General features: G+C 44.0%; 1 protein-coding gene across 1 annotated transcript in view; it reads right to left on the bottom strand.

Annotated features, from left to right (window-relative positions):
- Positions 1-1,019: 1,019 nt before the first annotated feature.
- Positions 1,020-19,688, bottom strand: part of LOC121575721 (cadherin-like and PC-esterase domain-containing protein 1) — an 82,536-nt gene continuing 63,867 nt past the window's right edge. Inside the window, exons 15-21 of the mRNA XM_041889016.2 lie at positions 11,288-11,405; positions 8,940-9,076; positions 4,914-5,134; positions 4,267-4,368; positions 4,038-4,125; positions 3,289-3,435; positions 1,020-1,618 (exon numbers count right to left, since the gene is read on the bottom strand). Of these exons, the coding sequence (XP_041744950.2) occupies positions 1,376-1,618; positions 3,289-3,435; positions 4,038-4,125; positions 4,267-4,368; positions 4,914-5,134; positions 8,940-9,076; positions 11,288-11,405 (1,056 nt within the window). The 3' untranslated portion in view covers positions 1,020-1,375. The remainder of the gene's footprint in view (positions 1,619-3,288; positions 3,436-4,037; positions 4,126-4,266; positions 4,369-4,913; positions 5,135-8,939; positions 9,077-11,287; positions 11,406-19,688) is intronic.

The following is a 19,688-nucleotide window of genomic DNA, read 5'->3' as shown; positions in this document are numbered from 1 at the left end:
AACACAGTTTATGGACACAAAGTTAAGAAAATATATATTTTAATGTGAGAATATTGTAATGGAATAACTCTTATATGTACCATCTGGAAACACAAAGCTGAAGTTAGTGCCATTTGAAGATACATGTTCTTTAATAATAAATTAATAGTGTTGATAATATTTTGCATAAAGCAAATATAATGTCTTTCTGTTCTTTTTCCTTCAAAATCACAGAATCAAATGATTAGGTTTGCTATCAATGTTCCATAGGACTACTATACAGAGCTATGCAGGTGGTCTCCACTCTTATGTGTGTGTGTGTGTGTGTGTATGCATGTGTTTGTGGCTATCTGTTACAATTACCTTCATCTTCACCAGCTCACTTCCTTCCATACAAATGATCAGAGGACAGGTCAGACAATATGTATAAATACATAGCCTTCATTAGCATGTAAACAATATGCTGCATGTAAAACATTATACACTGATTATCAACAATATAGGCACAAATAAACATCTGTAGAAAAATATATAGAAATATAAGAAAATCATACATAAGACATTCGCTTGAAGAATAGCTCAGCTTTCGTCATATCTTTGGCATATAATATAATACGTTGTGGTATCCACAGAACACGCGGATGAATGAGGTATATGAGGAGGAATAGCTGGACATCCAAAAGTCCCTCTAATGGCAAGAGATAGGCTTTCCTAATGCATAAAGGCATCAAAGGCACACATCAAAAGTTGTACAACAGTGGTTCTCAAACCTCTCCTCGGGGACCCCCAGACGTTTCACAATGTTGTAGCCCTGAACTAGCTCACCTGATTGGTTGACAAGTTGAATCTGAATCAGTTGTGCTAGCCCTGAGGAGAGGTTTGAGAACCACTGCTGTATAACATTTCAACAACGTTTCCACAACTATAAAACTATACAATTGTAAGGGTTTGTGCTGGAGCGTTGAGGGAGCATTGTCGGTTGGTGGGAGAGCAGGGCTTACATTTGGGATGTGCACACGACACACTCCTTCGACAGTCACTCTTTATCCAGCTGCTTCCCTTGTCTTTCGGCAGTAGGCCAGCGATCCCCCTCTTTCGGCCATCTGGAAACCTCTACCTAGCAGAGGTAGGAGTCACATGACGGGAGGCCCATTGTGTGGGCCAATCAGAGGAGGTCTGTGTGACAGACAGTGGTGACCAGTCACGGCTGACCAGTCAGGACTCTTCTGTTACTCCAGCACTTCCTGGACGGAATGACCTCTCATTCTTTAGAAATACGCTTGTATGGACACACACACACACACACACACACACAGACACACACTCACACACACGCACGTTAGTAAGCAAGGACACAAGCACGCACACACACAGTCAGTGGTGGCGAGGGGTGGGTCTAGTTTCCTGTGTCTCTCACACACAGTCTACTCAGCAGGATCTGCGAGTACACCTGGTTCACTGCTCCTCTCACGTGATAGGTGGAGGAGTTAGACCCCGCCCACTGGTCCTGGTGCTGCAGAGTGGGCTGATCACTGAACCCAGTTCCAGTTCCACTGGTTCCGGTTCCAGGTTCCTCGCCGTGTCGAAGGAGCTTCATCTTCCTGTGCAGGGGAGCCTTGGAGAACAACAGCTTCTCCACCTTCAAGGAACACAGCGAGGAGAACCACATCAACACCTCACCTCTAACACAACATCTACATACTTATATTATACTGTAACTAACTAACTAGACCATGGCCAGAGCTTCTAATACCGGAGGCTAGCTAATGTTGCCTGGGGTTTCACAGAACAGAACAGAGTGGAAACCCATGGTCACAGTCTGGGGTTCCTCTAACTCTATTATAAACCACGCTGGAACAATCCAAGCCTGACCTAAATCCTGACATAATAGAAACCCTTTCCATCCCCTCAGGGGCTTGGGTTAGGCATTACTTAATTCATGGGTCCCATACACCCTTCTGGCTTCCCTATGGGAAATCCTGTTGTCACTTAAGACCAATATGAACTGGGAGGGGAGGGCGGGGATATGGAGGCGGTGCACATGCCCTTGTACGTATGCTGAAAACCACTTCACACACGTGTTGGGGCCCAGCTGCTATCAACGTGGGGCTTTACGGCCCAATAAAACCCGGCCTAACTGCTAATTACGGATTAACCGATCCAGGGGCCAATTTTATAGCTGAATTAAAACAAGTGACTGTTCTTTTTACAGGGAGCTGCAGAAGGGGGAGAGGGGAGTGTGTGTGTGTGTGTGTGTGTGTGTGTGTGTGTGTGCAGTGGTAGAAAAAGTACTCAAATGTCATACTTGAATAAAAGTACAAAGTAAAAGTAAAAGCTATACATCAAATTCCTTATATTAAGCAAACCAGATGGCACTATTTTCGTATTATTTTTAATTACGGACAGACAGGGGCACACTCCAACACTCAGACATCATTTACAAACACAGTATTTGTATTTCGTGAGTCCGCCAGATCAGAGGCTGTAGGGATGACAAAGCGTTATATTGATAGGTGCCATAATTCTGTCCTGCTTGAGCATTCTAAATGTAAGGAGTACTTTTAGGCGTCAGGGAAAATGTATGGAGTAAAAAGTACATTATTTTCTTTAGGAATGTAGTGGAGTAAAAGTAAAAGTTGTCAAAAAGATAAATAGTAAAGTAAAGTACAGATACCCCAAAAAACTACTTAAGTAGTACTTAAAATTATTTTTACTTAAATACTTTACACCACTGTGTGTGTGTCTGTATGGTACAGCAGGATTTCCTTCTAGAAAGCTCCCTGACATGGAAGGTGATTGTTCAATCAAGAGGGCATAAGAACCGATTTCCTCTAGGCCCAGAAAATGGCTGCTCGGTATTTGGATCCTCCGTAGGTTTAAAGCCCAGGATTATTTAAGCCCAAAGATTCCCTCAAGTCGGAGTGTGTGCGAACAGAAATAGCAAGTTATTTCAGAAATTACAGTCGGAGAGAGAGAGGGAGTCCTTGGGGAAAGAGCTTGCTGTGGATCTAGCTATGTTCCCTGGCCACTGAGATTTAGACAAACCATTAGTTACAATTGGTATCAATTACTGTATCCAGAGAGAGACATGCAATGCCTGTGTTATAGTGTTGATAACATTGTGCTGTGATTTGGATAACTGACTGGGAGGTTAACCAAATACTGAGAATGAATATAAACTATGATGAACAAAACAAACATGCTGAATTAGGATGTTCAAGGTGATACACACTGTTTCAATAAGGGTGAGGCGAGAACTTGGGCTACTGTCGTTTTTTAGATGAGGGTGAAGGCGGGTGGGGGGGTTACCTCATGAAAATGGCAGGCGCACCGTCCCTGCAGGAACTCTTTGTAGCGGCCCATGGTGATGCTGAATGTGTCTATGACCTCATACCCATAGTGCTTTGCGGCGGTGAGGATGTTGCTGTTCTCTCTGTACAGCTCCTGTACTCCTCTCTGGGCAAGTTAAAGTAAGACAACAAAGACGTAATCACTAATCAACACAAGGAAAAACCATCTTAAAACATTCACAGTGGGAGCCATATCGTAGCCATAACATTTGTACAGTTCTCTGATGCCCCTATTGCAACACGTCTGAAGTATAACTGACCGTTGAATTGAATTAGTTCTATTGCTGTTGAACGGGTGCCATTGCTGATGTTGGATCAGTCAGCATGTTGGAAGCCATGGAATATTAGCCAATAATGTTTTAGATAAATACACACGGCACGGTCAGAGGGCTATCCACCAGGTGCCTAAGCACTGGCTTTTAAAAACTTTAACAGATAAACAGTCAAATGAACAGCATGGAAAAATAATTAGAGTGAAGAGAGAAGCTGAGGGGGAAGAGAGAGAGGAAGACAGAGGAAGACAGAAAAAAGAGAGAGAGTGAGAGAGAGAGAGAGTGAGAGAAAAGAAAAGAGAGAGAGTGAGAGAAAGTGATCGAGAGAGAGAGATTCAGAGAGAGAAACAGAACAGTCAAACAGAGAAAAGAGTTGAGGAGGAGACACCATGAAAAGAGTGAAACTGAATGCACACAAACAGGAGGATGGACCCACCAGTGAGAGAGAGCGGATGCCGTCCACAGGGAGATGGAAGCCCATGCCCAGAGACTTCACCATCACCATGATATTCTGTAGCCCTTCCCTGGAGGAGAGAGATGGGTAAGCTGCATCTCTAAATTAGGTCTATTCTTGGCCAGTGAATAGATTTAATTAAGCAGTTGCTAATTCCTGAACGATGTCAGGAAGGGCGTTTGCCACAGAGTGTATGCATCAGTGGGTTTACCTCTCCAGCACCTCTCTCATGATCCTCAGATGGTTGGTGTTGAGCCACTGGACACCTCCTGCCACCAGCACAGTCTGACGGGAGTTCTCCAGGGGTTGCGACCTTCGGAGGGGATCAAAGGTAAAAAAGACATCAGCTCGGCAGTAGGACTATATCTATTGAACAGGCATATGCACACATGCTGACAATTGTTCTAAGGCGCTACTGCTGACACACACACACACACACACACACACACACACACACACACACACACACACACACACACACACACACACACACACACACACCTGCTCAGCATATCCTTCAATAGCCACATCCAAAGCAAAGTGCGGTCCCAGAGAGAGAGACGTGGTTGGGAGACCTGCTGTGTTAAATTACACTGTGACACGACTCCTAACACATGACTCTTAAACACAGTCCCCGGCACTTTGATCATGGAAACTGATTAAGGCTTCCTCTCCATATGGGGGGACAGGGCTTCGAGTGTCTATGGGAGCTAGGAGCCAAAATGGCTTCTGCAGAGATATGCTTTCTTGATGCCCATCTAACAGCTGATGAGTAGATTGCAGTGATTACAGGACATACTGTAGTGCAGCAGGGGCGCCCTCACCCATCCACCCACCCAGACTCCCCCTCTCCTTCACCTCAGTATGAGCTGCTCCAGGGTCCTCTGGAAGGTGGGTTTGTGGCTCTGCTCCAGCCAGAACTGGGGGTAGTAGGAGTAGGAGACCTGTGTGTGTCCCTGGTTGACGTTGCGATAGACCAGGCTGTCGTGGGCCTTGCCCCAGTCCTCCAGACTAGAGTTGACCCGCTCCATCAGGAAGTACATCATCCCCCGGTTAGTGGAGTCACCTATGAACATTACCTGAGTGGCAAGAATAATGGTTTTGACTTGACAGGATCAAGAACACATGGGTTCTATTCATTAGGACACACCGTAGCAAAACATACCAAGCATTTCTTATTGGACAAGTTCAGGTAGTCCCTCCCTGTTTCAGCCCTTTTTCTTCTGTTTGCTACCTAATGAACATGGCCCAGTTTTCATTGAATTTTCACTCCAAAATGATTTCACTGTAGTTGACTGGTATGTATTTAAATCTATAACTGCTGACCTTTATGGCTGACTGCATCATTGCCAAAATGTGAACACATGAGAGGCAAAGCCCACTAGGCATACACTGGTTGAATCAACGTTGTTTCCACGTAATTTCAATGAAATTATGTTGAACCAACGTGGAATAGATGTCTGTGCCCAGTGGGATGCTTCTATTACGACCAATCAACATAACACAATCTGACATATCAAAGAAGATATAACAGTGTCCAGTCAGTGTCCAAATCAGTTTCCAGCTAAGCCAATCAGAGTGTGTGAAAGAACCTTTTCAAACACAGAACAGAGCCAAAACAGATGGACTGTAGTTTAGAGTGAGAGGTGGCAAACATCTCATCTCTGTGAAAGCTTCTGATTGTCCAAATCTGTTGAGGAGAAAATGGGGAATTCCAGAGAAACGTCATAAAACACGACAGCTGGAGCAAACTGACCTAACTCATAACTCATGTGTCAAATCACTATTGATACAGATACATATTAAAGTCTCCTGTCAGAAACAGTCAAGGGATGAAAAATGAAAGAGAAAGTGTGTGTGCGCGCACGGCTGTGTTTGTGACTACATTAGGCTTTGACATCAGGGACCACGGCGAGAGGGGTAGACGGGTAGGGTATGTGAGGATAGGAAATTGAGAGGCTCTATTAGCATTAGCTGCAATGTCAGCTAAAGTGGCTAAATTCCCACTTTAATCACACGTTCACACGGACCTCTGTCCTGGAAGTAACTGGCAACTCTTTCACAAACACCTACTCACATTCACTAGAGACAGCTTTCACTAAGCCACTACCCACATTCACTAGAGAGATTTGACAAAGCCTATAGAACGCACTAAGACTGTAAATGCCTAATATGTCTCTAAGGCAGTGGTATTCAAAGTCGGGGTCGCAAGCTGCAGTGGGTCGCCAAAATTTTAGTTTTTTTTAGGAACAAAAATTAAGAGTACAGATTATTGTATGGGGCAATATACAAACATTTTTGAGAAAGATGATTTGAAAGATACAATTCAATTGAGTAAATGTATTGGTTTCTTTTCATTTTGATAAAATATGAAAATGCAATGAATTTAAGGTTATATGTAAAAATCTAAATTTACAGATTTTAAGGTTGTGTCATTAGATTTGTGGTGGGATTGCAAGACATTATTGGGAAAAAATGGGTTCCCCAGAATTTCTAGTGGACAAAATGGGTTCCCCAGAAATTCTAGAGGACAAAATGGGTTCCCCAGAAATTCTAGTGGACAAAATGGGGTCCCCAGAAATTCTAGAGGACAAAATGGGGTCCCCAGAAATTCTAGAGGACAAAATGGGGTCCCCGCTGAAAAAGTTTGAATACCACTGCTCTAAGATGTATACCTATTATGCCTTATATATTTCCTGGGGTGATTTAACCGTTTTACGTTCCTGAGGGCCGCTCCATACAGTGACACCAGTGCAGCGAACTGCATGCCATCCCATTAGCATTACTGCAGTATTTGAGCAAAAGTCTGACACTTTAGTTCATACAGTATACTGCTTCTGTCCCTCCACCACTCCTCCTGTCCTCAGCTCTGCCACCCCCTGCTGGGTTTATAAACCTATTCATACATCGTCACATAAACCCCACTCTCTCATCACAGAGGCATCATACCATAGCCTACCTCATTTACCCTCACCACCTGGATTCAATGAGACGGAGAGAGGGAGAGAGCGAGAGAGAAAGAGGGGGGGAAGCGAGAAAGAAAAAGAAAAGAGAGATGTTTGAGGGATGTCTCAGCCCTCACATTACCTCACAAGGGAAATGTGCTAGACACTGCCTGTCTTGTTATCCTTACATGATCATCTCTGGCCCATCTTTAGACCAGATGCATGCTGGTTAGCGTAGTCTTAACACACATACTATATCTGCCCACACCTTTTTCACACACGCTAAAGAGCCTGACCAATATATCTGGCTTCCATATCATTCCGTTATCCCCTGTGCAATATCTCTCACACACATAGATATACAGTAGTGTGTGTGTGTGTGTGTGTGTGTGTCTTATGTGGAAAATATTAGCACTCTCACTGAATCTGTCGGCGCTGCTGTCTGGATCCATGGGTCATCTTTAATGACTCAGCTGGAGTGCCTTGTTAGCGCCAAGTTAGCGCCCGCTGCTAACCTATCCTAACTACCTCCTGCTTTTGGGGAACAAGCTAATAGCTAATCTGTACTGTTAGTAGGTTGTGGGACAGTAACCTGAGAAGAGAGCTAGCTAGGAACATGAGAGCAGTGGCTGAACTCAGGTCATGGACTATGGACATACACTGCTCGTCGAACATCATCTCATTCCAAAATCACAGGCATTAATATGGATTTGGTCCCCCTTTTGCTGCTATAACAGCCTCTTCTGGGAAGGCTTTCCACTAGATGTTGGAACATTGCTGCGGGGACTTGCTTCCATTCAGCCACAAGAGCATTAGTGAGGTCGCGGAATGATGTTGGGCGATTAGGCCTGGCTCACAGTCTGTTGTCCAATTCATTCTAAAGGTGTTCGATGGGGTTGAGGTCACGGCTCTGTGCAGGCCAGTCAAGTTCTTCCATACTGATCTGGACAAACTACTCTGTACGGACCTTGTTTTGTGCACGGGGGTATTGTCATGCTGAAACAGGAAAGGGCCTTCCCCAAACTGTTCAACACAGAATCGTCTAGAATGTCATTGCATGCTGTAGCGTTAAGATTTCCCTTCACTGGAACTAAGGGGCCCAGCCCGAACCATGAAAAAGCCCCAGACCATTATTCCTCCTCCACCAAACTTTACAGTTGGCAGGTAGCGTTCTCCGGGCATCCGCCAAACCCAGATTTGTCCGTCGAACTGCCAGATGTTGAAGCGTGATTCATCACACCAGAGAACAAGTTTCCACTGCTCTAGAGTCCAAGCTTTACACCACTCCAGCCAATGCTTGGCATTGTGCATGATGATCTTAGGCTTGTGTGCAGCTGCTTGGCCATGGAAACCCATTTCATGAAGCTCCCGACGATTTTTAAGAGCTACTTGCTTCAGCAATCGGCGGTCCCGTTCTGTGAGCTTGTGTGGCCGACCACTACGTGGCTGAGCCGTTGTTGCTCCTAGACTTTTCCACTTCACAATAACAGCACTTACAGTTGACCGGGGCAGCTCTAGCAGGGCAGAAATTTGTCAAACTGACTTGTTGGAAAGGTGGTATCCTATGACGGTGCCACGTTGAAAATCACTGAGCTCTTCAGTAAGGTCATTCTACTGTCAATGTTTGTCTATGGAGATTGCATGGCTGTGTCCTCGATTTTATACATCTGTCAGCAACGGGTGTGGCTGAAATAGCAGAATCCACTAATTTGAAGGTGTGTCCACATACATTTGACCATGTAGTGTATGTGATCGTGTCTCAATGTCAACAAGGTATGACGTGATTGTTCTTTTCAAATACAATCTCTTTTTGGGCTTAGTTGTGGTCAATTTGCAGTGTACAAATTATTATAATTATGTTCCGGCCCACCGACCATCCACTTCGACAAAAATCGTCCCACTGATGAATTTAGTTGCCTACCCCTGCCTTAGGGCTTACCTTCCTGTACATCATGCAGTCCTGCAGCTGGGGGCGGTCCAGCAAGGGGTGGTAACAGCCCTCGGGTTGCCAGGCAACCTCTCTCCAGTCACAGGTCCGGTTGTCGGCACAGCTGAGGCAAGGAACCACCCAACGACCTGGGGAGAGAAAAAGAGAGGGAGGGAAAGAAAGAAAGAGAGAGAGAAGAAGAGAGGGAGGGAAAGAAAGGGAGAGAGAAAATGAGGGCAGGCAATCAGACAACCAGAAGTGAATAAAGTGGATAATTGTTCCTGCTCCAAAAAACATAATTATTACTGAATATAGATATTTCCATAAACAAGATCTCCACAGATTTTTCACCAGCAAAGCTTCACATCGTGAGAGTAATCATTCTCCACACACACATCACATTGCTCTCCCTGTTGACATTTATTCTCTGCCCTGCAGGGTAGGATATTGGGTTTTAATAGCTGAGTTTAACCTCTGACCTTTTGCACTTAAATCAAAGGGCAGAGTGTATTGGCCGCTTAAAATCAGCCTTGCCTTGTACAGATACACACACAGCAATGTTTCATATGGACATCTGGGCACGTATGCATAACATTTCAGAGCGATGATAATTATTTCTAAGTAGAAGATTTCTGAGGATCCTGTAGTGAAATAATTTTTCTGACAGTAATTCATAAAGCTTTTCAGCTACAGTGGGGAAAAAAAGTATTTAGTCAGCCACCAATTGTGCAAGTTCTCCCATTTAAAAAGATGAGAGAGGCCTGTAATTTTCATCATAGGTACACGTCAACTATGACAGACAAAATGAGAAAAAGAAATCCAGAAAATCACATTGTAGGATTTTTTATGAATTTATTTGCAAATTATGGTGGAAAATAAGTATTTGGTCAATAACAAAAGTTTCTCAATACTTTGTTATATACCCTTTGTTGGCAATGACACAGGTCAATCGTTTTCTGTAAGTCTTCACAAGGTTTTCACACACTGTTGCTGGTATTTTGGCCCATTCCACCATGTAGATCTCCTCTAGAGCAGTGATGTTTTGGGGCTGTCGCTGGGCAACACAGACTTTCAACTCCCTACAAAGATTTTCTATGGGGTTGAGATCTGGAGACTGGCTAGGCCACTCCAGGACCTTGAAATGCTTCTTACGAAGCCACTCCTTCGTTGCCCGGGCTGTGTGTTTGGGATCATTGTCATGCTGAAAGACCCAGCCACGTTTCATCTTCAATGGCCTTGCTGATGGAAGGAGGATTTCACTCAAAATCTCACGATACATGGCCCCATTCATTCTTTCCTTTACACGGATCAGTCGTCCTGGTCCCTTTGCAGGAAAACAGCCCCAAAGCATGATGTGTCCACCCCCATGCTTCACAGTAGGTATGGTGTTCTTTGGATGCAACTCAGCATTCTTTGTCCTCCAAACACGACGAGTTGAGTTTTTACCAAAAAGTTATATTTTGGTTTCATCTGACCATATGACATTCTCCCAATCCTCTTCTGGATCATCCAAATGCACTCTAGCAAACTTCAGACGGGCCTGGACATGTACTGGCTTAAGCAGGGGGGACACGTCTGGCACTGCAGGATTTGAGTCCCTGGCGGCGTAGTGTGTTACTGATGGTAGGCTTTGTTACATTGGTCCCAGCTCTCTGCAGGTCATTCACTAGGTCCCCCCGTGTGGTTCTGGGATTTTTGCTCACCGTTCTTGTGATCATTTTGACCCCACGGGGTGAGATCTTGCGTGGAGCCCCAGATCGAGGGAGATTATCAGTGGTCTTGTATGTCTTCCATTTCCCAATAATTGCTCCCACAGTTGATTTCTTCAAACCAAGCTGCTTACCTATTGCAGATTCAGTCTTCCCAGCCTGGTGCAGGTCTATTTTACAATTTTGTTTCTGGTGTCCTTTGACAGCTCTTTGGTCTTGGCCATAGTGGAGTTTGGAGTGTGACTGTTTGAGGTTGTGGACAGGTGTCTTTTATACTGATCACAAGTTCAAACAGGTGCCATTAATACAGGTAACGAGTGGAGGACAGAGGAGCTTCTTAAAGAAGAAGTTACAGGTCTGTGAGAGCCAGAAATCTTGCTTGTTTGTAGGTGACCAAATACTTATTTTCCACCATAATTAGCAAATAAATTCATTAAAAATCCTACAATGTGATTTTCTGGAATTTTTTTCCTCAATTTGTCTGTCATAGTTGATGTGTACCTATGATGAAAATTACAGGCCACTCTCATCTTTTTAAGTGGGAGAACTTGCACAATTGGTGGCTGACTAAATACTTTTTTCCCCCACTGTATGTATGAAACGTTATCTATGAAAACAATGTGAAGTGATATCTTTGGGGGGAAAACAGACCTGGTACATCCCCAGTGGTGCAGGGCCGAGTTCGGGCCTGGGGCTCGCCTGGAGAGAATGGCCCAGGGAGGGGCTCTAAACCACAGGGCTGATCTGGTTGCACCACCAGGCCACAGTCCTGCATAGACACAGGGAGAGAGAGATAGATGAGATTATGGAGGGATGGTCCATCGTCCTGGGAGGCTGAGGGAACTCCATCATGTTGAGTTGATGTTGTAATCTAGTATCCATTCAGTGCTATTGTTCTAGTGGTCCTCTGTAGCTCAGCTGGTAGAGCACGGCGCTTGTAACGCCAAGGTAGTGGGTTCGATCCCCAGGACCACCCATACACAAAAACAAAAAAATAAATGTATGCACGCATGACTGTAAGTCGCTTTGGATAAAAGTGTCTGCTAAATGGCATATTATTATTATTAGTATCCATTCAGTTTTATTGTTCTAGTATCCATTCAGTACTATTGTTCTAGTATCCATTCAGTGCTATTCTTCGAGTATCCATCCAGTGCTATTGTTCTAGTATCCATTCAGTGCTATTCTTCTAGTATCCATTCATTGCTATTGTTCTAGTATCCATTCAGTGCTATTCTTCTAGTATCCATTAATTGCTATTGTTCTAGTATCCATTCAGTGCTATTCTTCTAGTATCCATTCATTGCTATTGTTCTAGTATCCATTCAGTGCTATTCTTCTAGTATCCTTTCATTGCTATTGTTCTAGTATCCACTCAGTGCTATTGTTCTAGTATCCATGTTGTCACGATGAAACACAGTAATACAAATGGCAGGTTGGGGTAGATTTATGACCATATGGATTCAACAATTCAACTCATCTGACCATTTATACAACCATATAGATGATGAAAATCTCCATTGTCAAAGGCTTTCATAGCTGTAGTTGTGTATTGATAGAAAATGCTATTGTTTTCCCCTCTCTGTTTGAGTCATGGGAGGCAGTTACTGTAAAACCTCACAGTCACTGACCACAGTCATCCCTATGTCTCAATTACCTTTCTGCCATTCCCTCGCTCACTGTGTTTCCATCTCTCTCTGCCCATCACTATCCTTTCCTTATTTCGTTCCCTTTCCCGTTTAGGCACTCTCTTTCCTCACCATCTTGCCTTTCTTTCCTCAGCTCCTTTCTCTCCATCTCCCTCTCTCCCTTCTTTGTCTCTTCTCTTCGGTATCAAAGAGCTTGGTGGTGGGTGCTGTGTCCCTCTCCTTGAGGTTGGTGGTGGTGGGGGGTCAAACGGTTGGAGGTGAGGGTTCAGAGGTCAGACAAACCTAACCAGATGAATGACAGCGGCCGGGAGGCTCCGTATCCCAGGGACCCCGTGGGAGCCGCCCGACCGTCTGGCCCTGAGTACAGAGACACCGCCAGGCTTGCGGTGCGACTGAACCTCACACACACAAACGTAGATGTTCTCCCACGCGCACACACACACACACACAGACACACACACACATGCACCTAGATACACGTACACTTTCCCTTTCAAACGGGCCATGAAGAAACTGAACATCACACTCACCCACACACGCAGCCTCCCTCACTCTGAGGGTCTTCAGTTCGCACGTCCACACTACATTCCCCACGGCTCCGGCGCAGCTCTCAACAAAGTGCCACAAGACAACTTAACAGGGATTTTCTTGTTCGTACCTGTGCACAGTGTACACACCACAAACACAGAGGCCATGGGGTCTGAGGGAGCCGCCTGGGGCCACAGCCCAACCGCCGCTATGGAGGAAACGCACCATGGTCGTCTTTCATCTTTCCCTCCATCACTCCTTCAGTCTCCCCACTCCCTCTCTTCTTAAAACGGACCGGAGAGTCTCGATGCCACGTAAAAAAGACCTGTATATACAGTACCAGTCAAAAGTTTGGACACACCTACTCATTCAAGGGTTTTTCTTTATTTTTACTATTTTCTACATTGTAGAATAATAGTGAAGACATCAAAACTATGAAGTAGTCTTTCCCCCTCCGTAAAATTCATTCTCCAACTGGGAGCTTTAATAGCATCACCCCTGACAACAGCCCTCAGTGAAAGCACCTGATTTATGGACCATACATTCTCAGCTAGGCTCCTCGATAGGACTCTCATAACTTCACATTCGGTTAATAAAGTGCTGAAAACCAAGAGATGGTTTGTGGCCACCGAGGGATTAGACAGCAGTACTTCAGATGAGAATGCAGTGTGTGTGTCTTGAGTGTGTGTGTGTGCGTATGTGGGGTGACTTGGTTATAAGGTTCTGAGTCCAACACTACAGTAATCTGCATTGATCAAAGAGCTATGCTAACCAACCTCGATACAAGGGAGTGCTAATCCCGACACACACACACACACACACACACACACACACACACACACACACACACACACACACACAGCTAATCCGACAGTGATCTCCATTAGATCATAGCTGCATGTCCCTGTGCCCAGTGGCCTTGTTAAAACACCACTACCTGATTTTGTTGGAGGAGACACAAAGCCTGGTCAATCTACCGATCAGACTTCAATCCTCCAGGACCAAAAGGACCCTACTCATTAGAGAAGCCAGCTTAGTAGGGAGACAAGTAGCCTCCGTTCACCTCAAGTAGGGGTTGAGATCTGAACAAAAAGTTAATTGGGGGAAAAAGGAATAACACACAAAATAATAAATATAAGATTTGAGGAATTCTATGTCTCAAAAGGGTATCAAGCTTTTCCTGTCAACGTGTCAATAGTTTTATCCCGAGGTAGGGGCGGGAATGCCAGCTGAATCTGGCGAGCAGGGAGGGAGCTCGGATAATGGCGCTCGGCTTGAGAAGTAGCAGCACAAGGGAAACACACCCAGGCATAGGAGCGTACAAACACACCCACCGAGAATCACTCCTCTGAAGATAGGCTCAGTCTAATCCTGATCTATTGGCATCCTGAATAAAACTATAAAACTGTATGAAACAATAAAGCTAGGGGAGATCTTTTTCACCTCGTTCGTCATGCCGGGTCTCCCAGTGGTTGTTGGCTGCTGTTGAGACGACAGGCTAATCCCTAAAAAGACTGCTGAAATACAAGGTACGTTGTGACTACAAGGCAACAGAGTTCTAGAGTTCCTACAGGACAGTTATACTGTAAAGCGCTGGATTCCTCTCCTCAGAAAGTCAATTTCATGGTTATAAGAGAGCCGCTGACTCCCAAAGAACCCAGTGGAAATAAAATAACTGAACATTCAAAAATGTCAAACCAGTAAAAAGTGTTGTAAATATCGTCGTCGAAATACAATAAAAATACCACCCCCTACTTAGCAAGAGAACTTGAGCAAAATAACTCTTAGGCTTTACGGGTTTGATTGATCAGTAAAGATCTTCAGAGTAATGTCACACCCTAATCTGTTTCACCTGTCTTGTGTTTGTTTCCACCCCCCACCAGGTGTCTCCTATTTTTCCATTATCCCCTGTGTATTTATACCTGCATTTTCTGTTTGTCTGTTGCCAGTTCGTCTTGTTTTGTCAGCTCTTACAAGTGTGTTTCCCGTTTCTCCTACTCTCAAGTTTTTGTTTTCTAGTCTTCCCGGTTCTGACCTTTCTGCCTGACCCTGAGCCTGCCTGCCGTTCTGTCCCTGGTTGACTCTGCCTTGGATTACGAACCTCTGTCTGCCCTCGACCTGCCCTTTAACTGCCCCTTTGTTATAATAAATATTGTGAGAATCGAACTATCCGCCTCCTGTGTCTGCATCTGGGTCATATCCTGAGTCGTGATAAGTAAATGCAATACAGTATATATAATAATGAGAGAGACATCTGAGGTAACAGTTATAATAATAATAATAATATGCCATTTAGCAGACGCTTTTATCCAAAGCGACTTACAGTCATGCGTGCATAATTTTTTTTTTGTGTATGGGTGGTCCCGGGGATCGAACCCACTACCTTGGCGTTACAAGCGCCGTGCTCTACCAGCTGAGCTACAGAGGACCACCAGTTCATTTATAATCTGCAACGTTATTAAAATCTGCTTTCATAATCTGTTTTTAGGTGGTTGACACAACCTATGTTGTGACAGCTTGAACATCCACCTCAAAGCTGGAATCCTTAATAGTGAAACTGTCACGTCCGTTTGTGATATTACAACAACAAAATAAGTTACTGCAAACAACCAACACAGTTGTTTCCCCTCTGACATCATTGCACACACAATAGAGCACAATATGTACTGCCATTTGTTTTACCATGCTTCCCCTCAGCACGGCAACAAAAACAGTGACAACGGTGGTGAGTCGGCCAGTGACCCTGTTTCGCCCTAATGCAGATTCCATCTGTAGCCCTTTATACTCGTACCCTTATACGGGTTGAATTTGGCAGATTTGAGCACTGATAAGCGCCTAAATTGGAACGCAGTGGCCGTACAGTAACATGCTATACATGACTTCAGAGCTCAGGCTCTGTCCTTCACAGCTCTGTATGGGTTTTGACTGACAGTCATTCTGAACTTGAGCACCGCACGCGACAAGAAGTTGCCCCCATCCCTCTCGCTAATTGGGCAACTTTTGCTAAAATGTTGTCTGAGTGAGGGAAATGCTATACATTAAGAGGACTCAATGTATTTTGAAAGACGAGATGTTGAGGTTTATAATAAATACTGATTTGATGTCATACAAGCAAGCCAAACACCAGTGAGTCCAAATGTGCACTTCACATAACTCATGTCAATGTTTATGATCACTACGTTTGATATAGTTACAATATGACATGACGTCAGAACAGAATGAGCCTATGTCTATTGTGAAGAAAATTTGCACGCATGACTCCTTTCTATAGGCACCAAAATTACGATCTGTTTCTCTGTATTGCCCTGTGAAACTTAACTTAGCTAGTCATACTGGCAATAGAACAAGCTTTCAAATGATGCCCACCTGACCCAGATTGAGATTTATAATGGGCCGTTTTTAGATTGCGTGAAAAACAACAGTAATTGTGTGATGGTGGGGATGCAGGGCAGTGTTCCACACAAAACAACTACAAGTGTTCTTGCTCTAGTTCCTCAATGGCACGGCTAGGAGAGCTCAAAAAAGCATCTTATAGTTGAAGACTCTTCTTTGAGATAAAAGTGTATTGAAATTACTTAGGAATTGTGCACACTTTGAAGAGGTGTGTGGCCACTTGGAGACACCAGTTAGTCCTCTCACTCAAACCCTTCTCATTTTTTTGTCTTATGTTGCACTTACCCCACATTTTCCAGGAATATTCCTTTCACGTTACTGAATGTATCCAGAGTATTTTCAGATTTCGTTATCAACGAATGTGGCCAAAAGAACAGTAAATGTAAAATGCACATACAATCAACAGTGTAATGTTTGGATTCAGTCTTAGTGAACTGTTGTGTCCTCAATTCTGGTCTAATAATTTTCCCATAATCTCAAAACTGTTCCCTTTCAATTGCTACCATGGTTATGCATATGCTTTTCATATTTCTCCTGTAAGAAACATTTCAATTTAGCCCTAACCATATAGGCTAATTCCCACGAGGGTAAAGGGTTAAAGGGCATTCCATATAATCTGTCACCAATAGGATTTTATCAAATGCTATTAGGTTGTAATCCTATATCCCGTCACGCTTGGGGCTAAACCCCCTATATTCCATAGGTCTTTCTGGTCTCCCCACCATATCCCAACAACAGAAGGAAAACACTAAAAGGTCACGTACACTTAGACAAGTATTCTCTGGCAGACTAGTTGTTGTCTTGCCCTAAAAACTGCACAACATCAATTTTCGTCAATTCGTGTGCATTGTATTGATTTTTGTTATAATTTTTTTGTGAGAGAGGGGAAAAGAACGAAAGCGTCAAGTATTTTCTGGCTAGAATACTGTTTTCACTTCTACCCTAGTTGAAGCATGTACGCCATTCATTTCATAAATGTTGACATGTTAACAAGACTGTTGCCTCCGATCTGAGGAAATGTTATTTTAGTTATTGTGGGAAAATTACATTTTACTCTCCGCTGTGGGAATGAATGGGAGGAGGGAGATGGGAGGATGGGTGAAAGAGTGGAATATTCAACACATTAGAGAATGAAACACACACACACACACACACACACACACACACACACACACCCTCTTTCACTTATGGGAGCATTGTTTACTACTTCTCTACCAATGAACAAAGCTTGCATCTGATCCAACCAGCCTCTCTGATGCACCGTAGCCCTCACAAACCATTGGCTGTCCAATCAAAATGAATCACAGGTCAATATGTAAATGTTGAACACGGACTTGGTCTTGAAGACATAAACAACCCTTGTTAGAGTGACATTGATTAGACCATAGGAGTAGACCATAAACCATGGAATGGGTTCTCCTTCTGTCATTACATCACTAAGTCATTAGTGCTGACAGATACAGTGACCAAGAACCATACCACAGAACGTGAGAGGAAGAGAGGAATCTTCCAAGAGGAAGAGAGGAATCCTACTGCCAGTCACGCACGGAAGAGGACTATCAAAGAATTATGGGATGAATATAAACAAGTTTGTCATATCATGTGATTGTAATGACAGGGAAATTAGCTGCGGGACATGCTAGAGAAAACTCTGGACTTCTGAGAAGTTTGTTGTATGTACACCAGTCTCCAGCCACTCTAAACATCAAAGCTTAAAGACATTTCTAACAATATCCCAAAGGAGATATGGGATATTGCATGAATAGGGCTATAGGATTAGGAGATCATCACACACACACACACACACACACACACACACACACACACACACACACACACACACACACACACACACACACAAAACACAGTGAGTGACACTGCAGTATAATAGGCTTTGAGAATGGATGTGGTCAGCCATCAGATTAGAGTTCCTTATTAAACACACAGGAAATGAGAAGAGGTCTGAACTGACAGCTCTAACCCTCAGACTTCTAACCCAGAACCACAGAGGAGCCGCCACAACAAGGTACACACACATTTATTACCACACACACATGCTTATCAATCAGTGACCCTCTAACCCACACACATACACACACACTTCTCCTGCTCTCCTCCTCTCACCAAGGGGCAGAGTAAAACCTGTACAATGCATCACACTGGAATGTATGAACAAACGTATACAACAAAATCTTTATAAGACACAAAGACCTTTTGGTATAAAGTGCCATGATGGCACTATGAAGTACATGAGACAGAGTGCCAAGTCAAAAGAGGAAAGAAACACAGCCAGATCCCAGAGGAAACAATGGTTAGCCAATCTGGAATGTGTCTACCACACAGCGATATCGACACTGCCAAATGTTCAATCCCTTGCAGCTCACAAGGACTTTTCCCAGCCTCTCAGCGCAGCCAGTGTAAGATATGTAAGCAGATTCTTAGAAGTACAATCACAATTTGCAAGAAATTTCAAGTGGGATAAAAAACTGTTTCAATTTCAAACAGTTTAAATTCCATGCCTTCTGTTTCTTTGGGAAAACAATGACTTCCTCAACTAGGTTATTCCGGCTTGTTTGCATCTACATCCATTCCCAACTCTCAGCCTGAAAGCGCTCTGTTCATAGAGGAACTTTGAACCATCAGAGCCACCGTAGGGCCACTAGGAGACATGGAGTCTTCAGTGACTTCACTACCAATCACATAAACCAATGCATGTTCTAATAATGACTGTGTGGTCATTTAAAGACGTTTTAACCATACAGTCCTTCCTCTACATTCACAACAACAACCACCATGATGTAACCTGCCAACAGAGTGACCACTGGAGACCGCAGGCTGAGATAACCGGTTCCTATGACTGTTTAAAGCTCATCAGAGCATGAGTAGCTAAAGCTAATATGAGCGTTTGCCACAAGCACTAGCCCGTACTAAGTGAAATGGAGCAATGAGAGAGCTATAGTTCCACTGTAGTGTGGACCAAAACTGGAGAACCTGAGAAACCTAGAATAAGAGTCCAGGCCAGGACTGAGTCATCCCAACCCAACCCCAGAGGTTCAACAAGGGTTTGTTTGTGTCAGGTATTAAACTGCATCTGGTATTGTAGTGGTTCTTTGGGACTCAGATCTGGCCAATGGAAGGTTACGCAGTCCAGTTCTTATGGGCAGGCCATTGCAGGCTTTGTTGTTGCTAGGAGTGTGCAGAGAAAGACACAGAGAGACAAAGACAGGAACAGAGAGACACAGACATCGAGATGGAGAAAGAGGAACAAAGGCACAGGAACAAAGACAGAGAGAAAGAGGACTAAAGTGAGAGAGAAGTCTTGGTAAGCACAGAGTCGTAGTGAGCCAGTCAGTCAGTAGTAGACAGCCAAACTCAGGGAATGACATTCAAATCGGTGCGTCGCCATGGCTGGAGAGCCAAATGAACAGTGACTGGTGGAATATTCAGTGGATAATGGTACAGTTAATGCGACATGCACCCAT

The sequence above is a fragment of the Coregonus clupeaformis genome, unplaced genomic scaffold (assembly GCF_020615455.1).
Source record: "Coregonus clupeaformis isolate EN_2021a unplaced genomic scaffold, ASM2061545v1 scaf0009, whole genome shotgun sequence".
Taxonomy (NCBI): domain Eukaryota; kingdom Metazoa; phylum Chordata; class Actinopteri; order Salmoniformes; family Salmonidae; genus Coregonus; species Coregonus clupeaformis.
This window is presented reverse-complemented; position numbering and strand designations above follow the sequence as displayed.